This window comes from Dendrobates tinctorius, unplaced genomic scaffold, assembly GCF_039654945.1.
Source record: "Dendrobates tinctorius isolate UK_male_01 unplaced genomic scaffold, ASM3965494v1 ptg000160l, whole genome shotgun sequence".
In the NCBI taxonomy this organism is placed as follows: Eukaryota; Metazoa; Chordata; class Amphibia; order Anura; family Dendrobatidae; genus Dendrobates; species Dendrobates tinctorius.
The window spans coordinates 18,810,167-18,823,317 of record NW_027361827.1 but is presented as its reverse complement, the minus strand read 5'-3'; the positions used below and the strand labels follow the sequence as shown (position 1 = coordinate 18,823,317).

General features: G+C 49.2%; 1 protein-coding gene across 1 annotated transcript in view; it reads left to right on the top strand.

The window, feature by feature from the left end:
* Positions 1–4,307: 4,307 nt before the first annotated feature.
* The window catches only part of HSDL2 (hydroxysteroid dehydrogenase like 2), a 145,092-nt gene continuing 136,248 nt past the window's right edge, over positions 4,308–13,151 (top strand). The window contains exons 1-2 of the mRNA XM_073549694.1: positions 4,308–4,636; positions 4,821–4,883. Of these exons, the coding sequence (XP_073405795.1) occupies positions 4,867–4,883 (17 nt within the window). The 5' untranslated portion in view covers positions 4,308–4,636; positions 4,821–4,866. The remainder of the gene's footprint in view (positions 4,637–4,820; positions 4,884–13,151) is intronic.

The following is a 13,151-nucleotide window of genomic DNA, read 5'->3' as shown; positions in this document are numbered from 1 at the left end:
GGCGAGGCTAGCTGGCAGTACAGAAGGGTCTTATATTGCTGAATGAGTGGTTGAGGCCACAGCATTGATAATTCCCTTACTGCCATAGTCTAGTTGCCCGCGCACAACAAGCAGCCCGTCCGGCGACTAATTATCCTAGGTGCAGTTCCCTGACTGACCTGAGGGTAAAGGGGGTGCCGGAGAGCTGCGAGTTCCAAAGTGGAACTGAGAAAGTGGGATATACATAAATCCCCGCAGTTCTTGGAAGGTTGTTAGCGGTGGAGGGGCATCCAAAATTCCCCACTGTGGTAAATTGTCAGAGCAAGATTAGCTTGCTGTATTTGTCACATGGTGCCAGTGATGGGATAACTAAGATAAGCCCCCACTGTGCCTGTGATAGCCGTGTGCCGTGTCCCTCCGTCCGCTGATACACCCGTGTCAGTGGTGGGATCGTGACATATTGGTGGGACAGGGTCCGCTGTCCGTCGCAATTTGGTGGCAGTGGTCCACCGTTCCTCACAGCTCCCCTTATAATTAATAGCCAGAAAAGGCTATGCAGACAGCTGTGGGATGATATTCATAGCCTAGGAAGGGGCCATCGATATTGAGACCCCCCTAGCCACAAACACCAGCTCACAGCCCCCCCAGAAATGGCGCATCTGTAAGATGAGCCAATTCCGGCACTTAGCCTCTCTTTTCACTGCCCTGTAGTGGTGGCATATGGGGTAATTGTTTGGGGGTTGATGTAACCTTTGTATTGTAAGTGTTATGAGCGGTGGAATGCACTAAATAAAATTATAAATAAAGTGCGTTCACTGCACGGGGTCCACCGTGCGGTAGTTGGTAAAACCACTGCTAGATGGTTGCAGAGCTATCAGGCGGGGAAGTGCACAGGGTTTGGACGAGACCCAGATGCAGAAAGCAAGCTCTGTTGAACACACAGAGCTGCAAGCACAAAGACATATAAAGTAATGCTGGAGCGAGCTCAGTTTTACTCACAGACCTGCAAACACAAAGACAAGCTCTGTTGCACTCCCAGAGCTGCAAGCATACACAACTCTGTTTCACTCACAGAGCTGCAAGCACATACAAACTCTGTTTCACCCACAGAGCTGCAAGCATACATACATGTGTAATAACGCTGAGTCTGTTTTTAGACTCACAGAGTCTCAGCGAAAGTGTCACGGTATTTACAGTCACAGAAGTAGCCTTCGGCAGCAGGACTACTCCCTCTAGACCTACCGTTTGTTAAGACACGAGACATCGCAACTGCGGACGCGGGTATAGGCTGCAACTGCAGCGCAGCGAGGGCCGCAGGCAAGACACTGCAAACTGCTGGCGCTATGCAGACGCTAAGCTGCTGAAAAGGTATAGCTGGAGCGCGCTGGCGCTAGCGCTGCTACTGGCGGCTGCCCAATCACTCACACAATCGTAATATCAGAGGGAAGGGGTTTCATAATAAGTCATCCACCAGTCCAAGCATCCATACCAAACACACAGCAGCAAGTATGGGAATACTAGCGCATGGCGGAACGGCCATGCACACTTTTTATAGCGTACGGGACCTGCCGGAAATCTCCAGAGCCCTGAGCTGAACCAATGGAATCAGGAGCAGGACCTGAGCACCTGACTCCTGAACTCCAATGGGAGCTCATTCCACGAGCATGCTCAGAAGCTGGCTGAAAGGACTTAGCCTCTGGAGACAAATGTGAGGATCTGAATCTCTGCATATGTATGGCAGGACACAGATTCCTAACAGTAAGGTCACATCAAGACTGGTTTACTAATGGAGAGGTGTCAATAAGACACTTATCCATTACTAATCCTATAGTCATTACAGGTTCAATAAAGACACAGCCAGAATAAAGTCTTTTATTATTATTTATTTATATAGCACCATTGATTCCATGGTGCTGTACATGAGAAGGGGTTACATACAAATGAAATGAAATAATGACATAAAGAAATAAAACACGACACCGTTTTTCATCTTTATTATCCAGCTAATCCATGTGACGCCCTCGTTCTCCTGTAATAAATAAAAAAAACAAAAAAACAATATACCATACCTGTCCGTCGTTCTGTCCCATGCAATAATCCATATCAGGAAAATACAGATTGCAACCAGGAGCGGTGCCAAGACGTGACCGCCCCGGCTGCAAACTACTGGTGAATGAATGAGATGATGCTAGCGCAGCTTGAGAAACTAGCGGTGACATGACTGAGTCGGCCCTCCCTGCCGGCATGACCTGCGATGAACTCTGCAGTGTGGGAAAATAAACTAGCATTCGGCTCTTTGTCCACTTTGATGCCAGTTCTAATACCCAGAACCCATTTGGGCCAGGCTGGAGGGAGTTGGGTTTGATGCGGGGCATCACTGTGTATTCTTAGTGTGACATCAGTGGCGCAAAGTCGTTTAACCCCTTAAAAACATGTTATTTATTCAAATTTGTGAAAATTGACTGTGTGCCCACTTTGATGCCAGTTCTGGTGCCAATAACCCATTTGGGCCAGGCTGGAGGGACCTGGATTTGATGCGGGGCATCACTGTCTGTGTATTCATAGTATGATATCAGTGGCGCAAAGTCGTTTAACCCCTTAAAAACATCAGATACTTATTCAAACCTGTTAAAATTGAATGCGTGCCCACTTTGATGCCAGTTCTGGTGCCAATAACCCATTTGGGCCAGGCTGGAGGGACTTGGGTTTGATGCAGTGGATCACTATCTGTGTATTCTTAGTGTGACATCAGTGGCCCAAAGTCATTGAACCCATTAAAATCATCACTTATTCAAACCTGTGAAAATTGACTGTATGCCCACTTTGATGCCAGTTCTGGTGCCAATAACCCAATTGGGCAAGGCTGGAGGGGCCTAGTTTTGATGCAGGGGATCACTATCTGTGTATTCTTAGTGTGACATCAGTGGCCCAAAGTCATTTAATCCCTTAAAAACATCAGTTACTTATTCAAATCTGTGAAAATTGGCTGTTTGCCCACAATGATGCCAGTTCTGGTGCCAATAACCTATTCGGGCCAGGCTGTAAGAACCTGGGTTTGATGCGGGGCATCACTATCTGTGTATTTATAGTGTGACATCAGTGGCCCAAAGTCATTTAACCCCTTAAAAACATCAGTTACTTATTCAAATCTGTGAAAATTGACTGTGCCCACTTTGATGCCAGTTCTGGTGCTAATAACCCAATTGGGCCAGGCTGGAGGGACCTGGGTTTGATGTGGGGCATCACTATCTGTGTATTCATAGTGTGACATGAGTGGCCCAAAGTCATTTAACCGATTAAAAACATCACTTATTTAAACCTGTGAAAATTGTGTGCCCACTTTGAAGCCAGTTCTGGTGCCAATAAACCATTTGGGCCAGGCTGGAGGGACCTGGGTTTGATGTGGTGCATCATTATCTGTGTGTTCTTAGCGTGATTTCAGTGGCCCAAAGTCATTTAACCCTTTCATTAATGCCCTTTAGTGCCCACTTTGATGCCCATTTTTGCGCCAGGTTTATAATTTTTTACGCTGATTTTAAGTGTATTCACATCAGGGCACCTCAGTGCATTGTTTTTTATTATTGTGTTGCTTTTTTTGTTGCTGAATCTGTAAAAACAGGAGAAAAAATTGCCGAATAAGAAACTGGACGAATAAGAAACCAACTTCAGCCTCGTGGTCTCAGTCCTCTCAGCGTCTCCTCCACACAGCTCCATTGTGCAGCTCCTCAGTCCTCTAACCATCTCCAACACACAGCTCCACTGTGCAGCATCTATGTCCGTCCTCAGCGTCTTCTTCACACAGCTGCATTGCGCAGCTCCTCAGTCCTCTCAGGGTCACCTCCACACAGCTTCATAGTGCAGCCCCTCAGCGTCTCCTCCACACAGCTTCATAGTGCAGCCCCTCAGCGTCTCCTCCACACAGCTCCATAGTGCAGCCCCTCAGCGTCTCCTCCACACAGCTCCATATTGTAGCCCCTCAGCGTCTCCTCCACACAGCTTCATAGTGCAGCCCCTCAGCGTCTCCTCCACACAGCTTCATAGTGCAGCCCCTCAGCGTCTCCTCCACACAGCTCCATAGTGCAGCCCCTCAGCGTCTCCTCCACACAGCTCCATATTGTAGCCCCTCAGTCCTCGCAGCATCTCCTCCACACAGCTCCATAGTGCAGCCCCTCAGCGTCTCCTCCACACAGCTTCATAGTGCAGCCCCTCAGCGTCTCCTCCACACAGCTTCATAGTGCAGCCCCTCAGCGTCTCCTCCACACAGCTCCATATTGTAGCCCCTCAGTCCTCGCAGCATCTCCTCCACACAGCTCCATAGTGCAGCCCCTCAGCGTCTCCTCCACACAGCTCCATATTGTAGCCCCTCAGTCCTCGCAGCATCTCCTCCACACAGCTCCATAGTGCAGCCCCTCAGCGTCTCCTCCACACAGCTCCATAGCGCGTCTTCTCCACAAAGCGCCACAGCACTGCTTCTCCTTCCTCTCAGCGTCGCAGCCACAGCACAACGCTGCTTCCTGGTTTCGTGTCTGCACTGGAAGAGGCCACGCCCCTTCCGGTGACGTCATCCCTCACAGGAACACCTGCATTCTAGACAAGTTGTCTCCTAAACTAGGTGACCGGTCACAGAGAGTGCACAGCCCTCTGAGCCCAGCGGAAGGTAACGTTGTGTGACAGCGAGCTGCCGAGCCTGTGTGTAATATCCCGGCAGCAACCGCCGCTAGCACTCTCCGGGTGGTTACTGTTGCCACACGGGGGCGCTGACCTTTATTACATAACGTGCCTGGTGAACTTGGGTATGTGGGGTAAAGGGTATAGTCTAACTGCTGCCTTCCTGTACACAGTCTCCAGCAAGAAGTCACTGCGAAGGCTGACAGGGCCGGGTACACCATGCTGCCGAACACTGGGTAAGTGGGCACCATGTGGGATCACTTTCTGCACTCTGTGGGGATTTCTCAGATCTCTGCATGCTGTCAGTGCATGGCACCTTCTGGTTTAGTCACAGACCTGGCTCAATATGTTGTGTGCAGGATGCCAGCCATGTGGGCGCCACAAGAAATATTGTTACCCCACTAATCCAGTGACCCCCACACGTGCGTCGCTGTGCGCTCCCCCCCACACGTGCGTCGCTGTGCGCTCCCCCCCACGCGTGCGTCGCTGTGCGCTTCCCCCCCCACGCGTGCGTCGCTGTGCGCTTCCCCCCCCACGCGTGCGACGCTGTGCGCTTCCCCCCCCACGCGTGCGACGCTGTGCGCTTCCCCCCCCACGCGTGCGACGCTGTGCGCTTCCCCCTCCACGCGTGCGACGCTGTGCGCTTCCCCCCCCACGCGTGCGACGCTGTGCGCTTCCCCCCCCACGCGTGCGACGCTGTGCGCTTCCCCCCCCACGCGTGCGACGCTGTGCGCTTCCCCCCCCACGCGTGCGACGCTGTGCGCTTCCCCCCCCACGCGTGCGACGCTGTGCGCTTCCCCCCCCACGCGTGCGACGCTGTGCGCTTCCCCCCCCACGCGTGCGACGCTGTGCGCTTCCCCCCCCACGCGTGCGACGCTGTGCGCTCCCCCCCACGCGTGCGACGCTGTGCGCTTCCCCCCCCACGCGTGCGTCGCTGTGCGCCCCCCGCTACCAGCCTTTGCATGACCTAGACAGTGATGAGGCTATGCTAGGGTCAGTCGTCACGTCATTAAGGATTTATGCATGGATTGCTAAACTGAAATCCGTAGCGTTTCTGCATCTAAAATCTGTGCATCTTTTGTCCACGTATTCATGAATTTTTGTTGCGAAAATACACCAGGAAGTGCAACAAAGCAATGCCAGTCCAGCAGCATAAACTATGAATTTAGGGTCCATTCATTGAAATGAATAGGTAAAATTCAGAACAAAACAGTTTCCACAACAGAAATTGACATTTATTATGCATTTTCTTATATAGTACCATCATCACTGTCCCCATTGGGGCTCACAGTCTACATCCCACATCATTATGTCTTTGGACAGTAGGAGGAAACAGGAGACCCCAGAGGAAACCCACGCAAGCACAGGGAGAACATACAGACTCCTCCTTGCTGATGTTGTCCCTGATGAGATTTGATCCCAGGACCCCAGCACTGCAAAGAATCAGTGCTAACCACTGAGCCACCGTGCTGAAGTTTATGCAGATTCCATACTAGAAAGCAACAAAAAACACAGCATGTGCATGAGATTAAAGGGTTCTCCTGTGGAAAGTTCTCTATCCACTGCAGGGGCAGACACTGACTGCTTGTGGCCCCTGTCCACAAATTATCTGCCCCCCCTCTGGCATGCTGTTTATGAAGACAATCTGGCCATGGGACCCCTGGAGCCTTAAGGCCCCGTCACACTAAGCGACCTACCAGCGATCCCGACACCGATATCAAGGTGTCAGGATCACTAGTAAGTCGCTATGTGATCGCTGGTGAGCTGTCACACAGACAGCTTCACCAGCGATCAGCACAGCGATGCCGAGCGCCCGGCATCGCTGGCCATCCCTGTAAAAAATAGAATCAAAATAAAAAATATAGTTATTCTCACCTTCCGACGTCCCGCGCAGCATTCCCGCCTCTCTCCACGCTCCGGTCCCAGTGATCCTTTGCAAGAATGACCGCGAGATGTCACAGTCTCGAGGGATAACAAAGTCTTGCGGTCATTCGTGCAAAGGATCACTGGGACCGGAGCGTGGAGAGAGGCGGGATGGCTGAACGGGACGTCGGAAGGTGAGAACTATATATATTTTTTTTTTTTTACACCTGATCGCAGGTCTCCCGCCTGTCACACACAGCGATGCGTGCTGGCCAGCGGGAGACCAGCGACCAAAGAAAAATCCAGAGGTTTCTTCCAGCGATCAGCGATACCGGCAGGGGGGCCGCTCGCTGATCGCTGTCACACACAGCGATCCCGCTGGTGAGATCGCTGTTACGTCACAAAAGTTGTGACTCAGCAGCGATCTCGCTACCGAGATCGCTTAGGGAGACGGGGCCTTTAGGCTCTGAGCAACAGGCCAGATTCTCCTCAATGGGTTTTCATTGGCTGTAAGCCATAATCATTAACAGAAATAAACATTTGAAATAGATCACACTGTCTGTAATGATGCTATATGAGTCTCACTTTTTGTATTGAAGAACTGAAACTTTTTGATTATATTCTAATTTTGGGAGAAGTACTTGTATGTCCTAGGATATAAAACCAAAGGGTGGTTTATGCGACGCATTTCAAAGTACAAATGACTTCTTCATCAGAAAAGACCACCATTTAGTTTTATCTCCTGGTATATATGTCTCATTAACTGTCAGCAAGCTCAGAAATCATCCACAAACCTTTCCGTCCCCCCTTTGATATCTTATAGTCACCTGCTGACCTGTGGATCCGCTGCAGCTGATTTTTCATCTTACATGCTTTCCAAATATCTCCAATAGGTGATTACACCGCCTGTTATATTTCTTGGATAAGACCCTATTTTGCTCTGATCTCTCCTACAGCTCTATGACTATCTATACAGAAAAATACATTATGAATCTGTCTCTGCCACACACGTATGTAATGACCTTGACCAGTTGTATAACTTAAAAGCAGTCACTGCACATAGGTTCACTACTCTGCATTGCTACCAAAACCAAACCGGATGACAAATTAGGGAAAAATTCAGCAAAAAGTATTAAAGGGTTTGTCCACTACTAGTACAGCCCTTGTGAATCCCTACCTTTCCCCCTCATAATATAACACTTAGTTCTCACACAATCGATGATTCTTGCAAGAGAATCGAATCGATTATGGCAATGACGTCACATCACTGTACTGTGATCCGATTCTCTCGCGTTCATGCTGCTGTAGGCACTTTAAATAGTCATGCTCCCTATTATTGAGTCAGACTAAGGGTCCCGTTTCACTTAGCGAAGCCCCAGCGATCCCGACAACGATATGACCTGTAGTGATCCCTGGTGCGTCGCTAAATGATCGCTAGTGAGCTGCTAAACATGCAGATCTCTTCAGCGACTCAGCAACGATCCAGCGATCAAACAGCGATGCGCGCTGGCCGGCGGGACGCTAACAACGAAAAAATGGCCCAGGACATTCCTGCAGATCAGCAATATCTGGGGGGGGGGGGGGGGGGGTCGCTGCTGCGTGTCACAAGTAGCAAGATCACGGCGAGATCGCTGTTGCGTCACAAAATCGGTGCCACATTAACGATCTCGCTATGTGAGACGAGGCCTTAAGACTATGTTTACACGTCCAGTAATGATCTTTTAGAACGGATTCAGTTGCAATCCGTTGGCAAAAAAGTTGACACAACGGTTTAGGACGTTCAAAACCAAACAAAGCAAAACTGATCCATTATTTTTAATATTTATGGTATTTTTCAGATTCTAAGTTGCACTCCCCCCCCCCCCCCCCCCCCCCCCAAATTTGGGAGAAAAATGGGGGTGCGTCTTATAGTCCAAATGTAGCTTCCTGGGGGGGGGGGGGGAGGGGCGGCAGGAGAGTGGGGGTCACAGGAGGCAAGGTCACTGCTGCAGGAAGCTGGTGGCAGGAGTGGGCCGATGCTGGGGAGAGGGGGTGTCCCAGTGGTGTGAGGGTAGAACCATTGCTCTCCAGGCAGTGGCTTCAGGAAAGTGGCTGCCGATGTTGGCGCATGTATAGATTTAGATCTTGGCTCAGTTATGAGCCAAGATCTGTCTGCGCATGCGCCACCTCCAGTGGCCATTTTCCTGAAGCCCACCGCCTGGAGATCAGTGTGCAGAGCAGGGACTCCTTTCCTGCCTCACACCGCCAACATTTACCTGAAGACCACCGCTGGCGGACCCCCTCATCCCAGCAAAGGGCCTGCTGTATCACTCCACTCCTGCTGCCGGCAACCCTGCCTCCTGTAACCCGCACCACAACCCCCACCCCAGTAAGGTAAAGTCGGACTATAAGATGGATCCCAACTTTCACACTAAAATTTTTCTTTTCCTATTTTCCTCCTCTAAATTTGAGGTTCATCTTATGGCCAGGTGCGTTTTGTAGTCCGAAAAAAAAAAATGCTATTTCTATGGAAAACGGATCCAATAAATAGCCATCCATTTTCTTCCATTTGTAACAGATCCAGTAAGCAAAAAAACAGATCCTTTACAAATGACGAAAATGGACGACTACTTAACGGATCTATTTTCCAGAGTTTGATGTTAAAAAAAAAAATGGATCCACCAGAAATCAGTATTTTAAAAATGGAGTAAAAAGTTAATTTACTATTTACTCTTTAAAGTGCATTGAAACTACTGAGAATCTGTTTCTGATCTACACAGGCTGTCAATCACCCGATGCAAAAGTAAAATGTTCATTCGTCAGTTGCAATGATTTTTAAGCTTACTTAAATATTATCAGTCCCGACAGCATTTTCCTGTATAAACGAGACGTGCTACTGAGAACAATGCTGCTGAGAATGCCATTCTAAGCACACAAAACAATCATGTTAAAATTGCTATGTGCACTTGGTCTGTGTAAAAAGACTATTAAATGACTGCCGATCGGCTTCATATGACGGGCTAGCTGTTGTTTAATTCTGCAAAGCAAGTAATTCTATACGGTGAGTGCAGGAGTTTAGCCCGTCCCTTTCCCGGCAGATGATGGCTGTGTTAGACAACCATCATCTGCCTCTAAGGGTATGTGCACACAATGTAATTTTGACATCGGCCTATCTGCCGGGCTTTGAAAGAGGGAAATGATTCTATAAAAATGTTGTCAATGTTTTCCCTGAATGATTTTTTTTAATGTCTTTTTGTTTTTTAGCTTGTCATGTATAAAACACTTAGTGGCTTCTAGGTGGAGCCCACTTGAAGAGTGGTCAGGTCACTTTGCTTTTGGAAACCTGAACTTGCACAGCATGTCAATTTTACATTGTGGTGGAAGTGTCCATTCTCTCTCATTTCTTTTGCACTTTTTAGGCTGAGCGCAGACGTACTTTTTGGCCCTGCAGATTTTTCCGTGCAAAATAGAAGAAAACCGCAGGTCAAATGACTTGCGTTTTTCCTGCGGATTTCTTCCATTTTTCGTGCGGTTTTTGTGCGGTTTTCCACTGCGGTATTCCCCCTGCGGATTTGGTGACAGGGGAGATGGAAAAACCGCACAAAACAAGTAACATGCTGCAGATTTTGTACCACAGGAAAACCGCGCGGAAAAATCCGCAGCGTCTGCACAGCGGTTTTTTTTTTACATTGATTTTAAGGCTACTGTACATCACAATGCGGATATGCAACGTTTCTGTGCAGTAAAATCCGCTGCAAATCTGCATCGTGTGCACATGGCCTTAAAGTGTGTTACAGAGCACACCCGCCTGAAAAAGATGTTGTGTACACATACCCTAAGGGTATGTTCCATAGTCAGTAACCGTCAGCGGTTTGGACACAACGCACCTCTGCGCTGCCGGCTTTTAAATGCAGGTGATTCCGTACGTGTTCATTGAATTGTGCGGAATCACCGTGTCCTATACATTACACTGGTGATATTTATCTTGTGGAGACTCACGTCTCCGCAAGATAAATAGACTTGCTGCGATCTGGAAAGATGCCGCATGTGCATCTCTGCAGGCAAGCCGGAGGCGTCCGTGCATGCATAGCGGAGATGGGATTTCATGAAATCCCATCCACTATGCTGTAACATCTGACCACTGCGGGTTGGACGATGCGGATGTACGCAGCGTTTACTGACCGTGGTAACATACCCTAACACTGCAGTATAGCCGAGCTCCAAGTACAGACGCTCTATTCTTCATGGCCAATCATTTATATACACATTCCCACCTGATTTTTTTCCCTCTATCCCACCCTCCCTTCTTTGATTGACAGCTCTGGCCCCTCATGAGGCCAGAGAAAGGTGGAAACCAAGCAGATGGGTAGGTCTATTTAAATTGTTCACCCCGCCATGGAACATCAAGTGCCTGCACATGGTTTCAGAAGTCATTCTGTGCTTAGAGTCCCTTTGACTTGCTAAATGCTGCTGTCAATCTCTGACAGCAGCATTTGTAGCACAAAGTCCGGATGCGCTGTTCTAGTCGCTCTTCTCTCACCTGCAATGAGATTGTGGTGTGCTCATGGGTTGGCATGGCAGCCAGATCCAAGTATGATTGTCCCCCTTTGATGACCATCTTGCAGGTGGAGTTCATAGCAGACCACATTGCATTCTATATATTACCACATATATAGCACTAGCTGAAGAGCCCTGCGTTGCCCTGGCATAGTAACTAACTACGGTTAGTTATAACAAATTATAATGAATATATATATTAAGCTGAGTGTAGACCCCCGCCCACTCCACATAGCCACATTCACTATAGTATCCCACATCATCCCACCAGCCAGAGCCGCCGGACTACTACCCCTAATATCCCACATCATCCCGTCAGCCAGAGCCACCGGACTACTACCACTAATATCCCACATTATCCCGTCAGAGCCACCGGACTACTACCCCTAATATCCTACATCAACCCGTCAGGCAGAGCAAACGGACAACTACCACTAAATCCCACATCCTCCCGTCACAGCCGTCGAACTACTACCCCTAATATCCCACATCATTCCGTCAGAGCCACCGGACTACTACCCCTAATATCCCACATCATCCTGTCAGCCAGAGCCACCGACTGCTACCCCTAATATCCCACATCGTCCCGTGAGCCAGAGCCACCAGACTACTACCCCTAATATCCCACATCATCCCATCAGCCTTGGGTGAGAACCAGAGCGCTGAGTGGAACGGTCCTAACTTCCATACTGGGGATCCCTTTAAGAGAGGCCTGCCGTCAGAACCAGAGCACTGAGTGGATTTCTCCTGACTTCCATACCAGTGATCCCTTTAATAGAAGCCTGGGGTCAGAATCAGAGCGCTGAGGGATTTGCTCTAACTTCCATACCGGAGATCCCTTTAAGAAAGGCCTGGGGTCAGTACCAAAGTGCAGAGTGGATTGGCCCTCACTTCCGTACCGAGGATCCCTTTAAGAGGGGCCTGGGTGTTATGATTGGGTCACCGAGGAGGAGAGCAAGCCCAAGCTAAGCCACAGAAAACAAGAGAGGTTGGTAACTAAGTGGATTGCAGACCCCTGATCCTATCCACACAAGTAGCAGTAGCCGTGGAGCGTGCCTACGATGATCCTAGACGCCTCGGCACAGTCGGAGAGCTAACTAAGCCTAAAGCAAGAAAGGGGAAATCTAAATGCCCCAGAGCAGACCCCAAAGGAATAGATAGCCCCCAAACATATATTGTTGGTGAGACAAGATGAAAACACAAACGCAGGTAGGAAAATAGACTGAGCAAATCATGGGGCCCACACTGACTAGACAGGAAAGGAAAGACTCTGTCTGCAATCATGCAAAAAACCCTGCAAAAAGGTCCAACACGTCTGATGCAAAAATACTGAAGTCACACGACTTCGCCCACTATATCAGCACTCTGGTATATTCTGAAAGCAGAGCAAAAAGAGGCCAATCTAATAAGGGACAAAAACAAACTGGCACAAGCAGTAACATATGGATGGTGATTCAGCACAGCCCCAGCCTGAGCTGGCTGACCCACACAAAACCGAAATAGACAAAACCGAAATAGACAAAACCAGATCAAATGTGAACAGAATAGCAAAAGAACACTTAGCTGAGCATGCAGGGACTGAGCTGGAAACGAAGACCTCAGGAGGCAGGAAAAAATCACCAGCAGGGATAGAGGGAGTCGGCTGTCTTAAATCCAGTCTGAAACCCCAGCTCTCCAATTGTCATCCTCATTATCAGGTGGCAAGCCTCTGTTAATCAGATCAGCTCCATTACCTCCAGTAACGACCAGAGGGAGCCCAGAAAGAGAACTCGCAACCCCTCCGTCAACCTGACCAGCTCCACCACCTTCAGCAGTAACCAGAGGTAGGCCAGAAAGCGAATTCACAACACCTGGGGTCAGAACCAGAGCGCTTAGTGGAATTGTCCTAACTTCTATACCAATGATCCCTTTAAGAGACCCTGGGGTCAGAACCACAGCGCTAAGTGGAACGGTCCTAACTTCCATACCGGGGATCCCTTTAAGAGAGGCCTGGGGTCAGTACCAAAGCACAGAGTGGATTTGCCCTCACTTCCGTACCGGGGATCCCTTTATGAGAGGCCTGGGGTCAGAGCCAGAGCGCTTAATGGAATTGCCCTAACTTCCAT